General features: G+C 31.4%; 1 protein-coding gene across 1 annotated transcript; it reads left to right on the top strand.

Moving 5' to 3' along the window:
* The first annotated feature begins 2,400 nt into the window (after window positions 1-2,400).
* LOC112501915 lies at window positions 2,401-3,147 on the top strand. Its single transcript, XM_025105683.1, has one exon. It carries the CDS (start codon window positions 2,401-2,403, stop codon window positions 3,145-3,147), a length of 747 nt encoding a protein of 248 aa, XP_024961451.1.
* Window positions 3,148-4,240: the final 1,093 nt, after the last annotated feature.

Raw genomic sequence — 4,240 nt, 5'->3', positions numbered from 1 at the left:
CATTTTCAATCAATTGAAAATCATTTGAAGCAATTCTCTTTGTGTTCATTACTTGTTCTTCATTGTGTTCTTACTGTTTTCTACCTGTTTGATTGATATTGTTTCCGCTGCTCTACTACTGTCAAATCGATCATTCAAGTAAGTTTTTAGTACCAAGAATTGAGTTATTCGATCCAACAAAGGCCAAGGACTCACATACCGCTAGGCCAAAGGCCTTTTGGTAACTTATGATAATTTACGTAATGTGCAAGATCAAGGAGAGTCGGATGCTTCAAACATTGGACAACGTGTTATATTACCTTCTTCTTTTACCGGTGGTGCTCGCTACATGATGCAAAATTGTTTGAATGCAATGTCCCTTTGTAAGTGGTATGGATGTCCACACTTATTCTTAAGATCAATCTTGATGCACTTATTAAAGATCAAGTTTGATGCACTTATTAAAGAGTTGAAAGACAGTGCATTATTCGGTAAGGTTCAGGCAGGTATGTTGCTTTTATGATAACAGTTTTAACAAAAGTTTCATACTAAGAGTTTATCTTTATTAATTTAAATTTTCACTTTTTTCTAGTTGTTTATACAGTTGAATTTCAGAAGCGTGGCTTGCCTCATAGTCATATATGTCTATTTATGCACTCTGATTTCAAGCTACCTACTATTGAACAAATTCATCCTATTATCTCAGCCGAGATCCCAGACAAAAACAAAGATCCAGATTTGTACTCACTTGTAAAAGAGTTCATGATCCATGGTCCTTGTGGTGAAGAGCACATTAACTGTCCTTGCATGATTGATAGAAAGTTTAAAAAAAACTATCCGAAAAGATTTTCTAAACACACTTCCATCGATGTTAATGGTTATTCTTTATATCACAGACGAAATGATGGATGTTTTGTTGAAAAGTTAGGTGTTAAACTAGATAGCGGAAATGCCGTTGCACATAACAAACATCTCTTGAAAATATATCAAGCACACATTAATGTTGAGTGCTGCAATCATGCTTCTTCTATCAAATATTTGTTCAAATATATCAACAAAGGTCCGGATAGAGCTATTGTTGTTGTTGTAGAAAGCAGTAATGATGAGGTTACTAATAATTTTGTTGATGATATAAAGGAATATTATGACTGTAGATATGTATTTGCATGTGAAGCTTCATGGCGTATTTTTGGGTATAATGTTCATTACAAGACTTCTTCTATTTTAAGACTTCCTTTTCATCTTCCTGGACAACGACAAGTCGTTTTTGGTCCTGAAGACGATATTGAAAATGTCATAAACAGACCATCTGTGGCGACTTCAATGTTCTTAGCTTGGATGAAGTGTAATGAAATTTATCAAGAAGCATGAAAACTCACTTATGTTGAATTCCCTACAGAGTTTGTGTGGAAACTGGAAGAGCGACGTTGGGATCGAAAGAAAAAAGGTTTCTCAATTGGAAGAATTCATTGAGTTTCTCCTACTCTAGGAGAAGAATATTATTTAAGAATTATTTTGAATAAAGTGAAAGGTCCTAAGTCGTTCAAAGTCATTTGAACAGTAAATGGAAATATATTTTCTACTTTTAGAGATGCATGTTATGCTCTTGGGATTTTAGATGACGACAAGGAATATGTTGATGCCATTGAATAAGCAAATTTAACCGTATCTGGTTTTTGTCTACGCCTGTTATTTGCAACCATGCTAATTTTAAATAGTTTGTGTAGACCAGAGTTTGTTTGGCAAAAAAACATGGCAATACTAGGCAGATGGCATTCTTTACAATCAACGAATTGCACTAAAGTCTCCAGGTATGTTAATTATCTATTATAAGTATAGATTTATACAGTCGTTATTTCAAATACAAAATAATTTATTGTTTTTGTATTTCTTAAATATTATGTTCTTTCTTAAATTGTTTTTTGGTTTTAATTTTTATGTAATGATTGTTTACATTTACATTATACTTTTTACAGATTTATCTCTCAATGAAGAATAGATCAAGAACCTAACTTTGTTTGAAATTGAAAAGATTTTACTTCGTTAAAATTTCAGCCTAGAAAAATTCACCACTATGCCTTACCCTGATAATGATTCTCTTAAATTTTCAAACAATCGTTTGATTATGGAGGAGCTAGATTATAACATAGCTAATCTACATGATGAGTTTCATCAACTTATAATTGCTCTAACAAATGAGCAAAGAGGTGTTTATGACAATATTATGTTGAAAATAACTGAGGATGTGTGTTTTTTGTTTATGGACATGGTGGAACAGGTAAAACATTTCTATGGAAGACATTAGCTGCATCAATTAGATCTAAAGGAGAAATTGTTTAAAATGTTGCTTCCAGTGGTATTGCTTCTTTACTTCTTAGCAGAGGCAGGACAACACACTCTCGCTTTCAATTCCCTCTAATTATGAATGAAGATTCTTTCTGTCACATAAAGCCAGACAACGATGTTGCGAAGTTAATAAAAAAGACTACATCGATTACATGGGATGAGGCACTAATGGTTCATAGGAATGCATTTGAAGCATTGGATAGAAGTATGAATGATATTTTTAATAGTCGAGGCATAAGTGACTCACAAATGCTTTTTGGTGGCAAGGTAGTTGGTTTTGGAGGAGATTTCAGACAAATTCTGCCGGTTATTCCCAACGCATGTAGACAAGACATTGTTAATGCGTCTTTAAGTTCATCTTCCATTTGGGAAAGATGCAAAGTCTTGATGTTAACTAAGAACATGAGGTTAACTATTGATAGTGAAACTTCTGAAATTGAACAGACAAGGGTTTTTTACTTTGGAAAAGGCAAGGTTGGTGGTGTGAATGATGGTGAGGCAGTTGTTGATATACCTCATGATCTTCTCATTACCGATTCAATGGATCCTATATTCGTATTAATTGAATATGTATATCCTTCAATTCTTGTAAATATCAAGAATTCATCTTATTTTCAAGAAAGAGCAATTCTTGCACCAAAACATGAAGTCATTCAAGAAATAAATGACCGTTTGCTAGCATTGTTCCCAGGAGACAAAAAGGAGCACCTAAGTTCAGATAGTCTATCTGAATCAGAGCAACTTCACAACCAGTTTGATAAAACTTTGCAATCACCTGATGTCTTAAATGGTCTTAAATTATCAAGTTTGCCAAACCATTAGATAGTACTAAAAGTCGGTGTTCCAATTATGTTACTAAGGAATATTGATCAAAAATCTAGATTATGTAATAGAACTAGACTACGGGTGTTATCTTTGGGAAATCGGGTTATAGAAGCAGAGATCATATCTAGAAGCAATATTGGAAGCCGGATATTTATTCCAAGAATGTTTTTGACACCTACAGACAAAAGGATTCCATTCAAATTTCAAAGGAGACAATTTCCAATTGTTGTATGTTTTGCCATGACCATAAATAAAAGCCAAGGACAGTCATTATCGAAGGTTGGTTTATTTCTAAGACAACCAGTCTTTACCCATGGTCAGCTATATGTTGCTTTATCTAGAGTTAAAAACAGACAATGTTTAAAAGTATTAATTATAGATGATGATGGTATAATTAGCAACAAAACAAAGAATGTTGTATATAAAGAAGTATTTACTAATTTATGATATGTGGTTCTTATTTTATAAATATTTTAAGTACTTACCTTTCCATAATTTCATTTACGTTCTGTTATAAATTTTGTTTTACAAGTTCTTAATATTTACTCATATTATTATTAATTCTTTATAAAATGCATGTCGCTTTCATTTAATTTTGTAAAATACCCCATGTAATACACGGGTTCGAACCTAGTTATAACATATATAATAATCAATTTTAAATTATTTTTATCAATATATTTGTATTTTTTTTAAAAAAAATTACCATCTTGTTTGTATTAGTTGATATATTATATTATTATAGATTTATTTCCATTATATTTTAAATACCCCTTTGAATCATTTTACATTTTATAAGTTAGTTTTTACAAACATGATTTATTTATCGTCTAGTTTATCAACTACCAAGTAGTTTATTAGCTACTGCCTAGCTTATTTAAAACAACTTACATTTTTTTGTAAAAGTTCTTATCAATTTATATGGTGTCAAACCAAAGTTTTATAAAAAAAATGTTTGGATTAGCTTATGACGGTACTTGAATGTAATAAGCTGATAAGTTATTTTTTAATGTATGACAAGTTTTGCTTATACATGTAAAATGAACAAAGAAGACATTTTTCCATATTATTGACTTATTTGTTTCTTGAA

The sequence above is a fragment of the Cynara cardunculus genome, unplaced genomic scaffold, assembly GCF_001531365.2.
Source record: "Cynara cardunculus var. scolymus isolate 2C unplaced genomic scaffold, CcrdV1 Un_Scaffold_674, whole genome shotgun sequence".
NCBI lineage: Eukaryota > Viridiplantae > Streptophyta > Magnoliopsida > Asterales > Asteraceae > Cynara > Cynara cardunculus.
This window is presented reverse-complemented; position numbering and strand designations above follow the sequence as displayed.

Coding starts and splice junctions, on each gene's coding strand:
- LOC112501915 (XM_025105683.1), top strand. CDS start 2,401: ATGAATGAAGATTCTTTCTGTCACATAAAGCCAGACAACGATGTTGCG.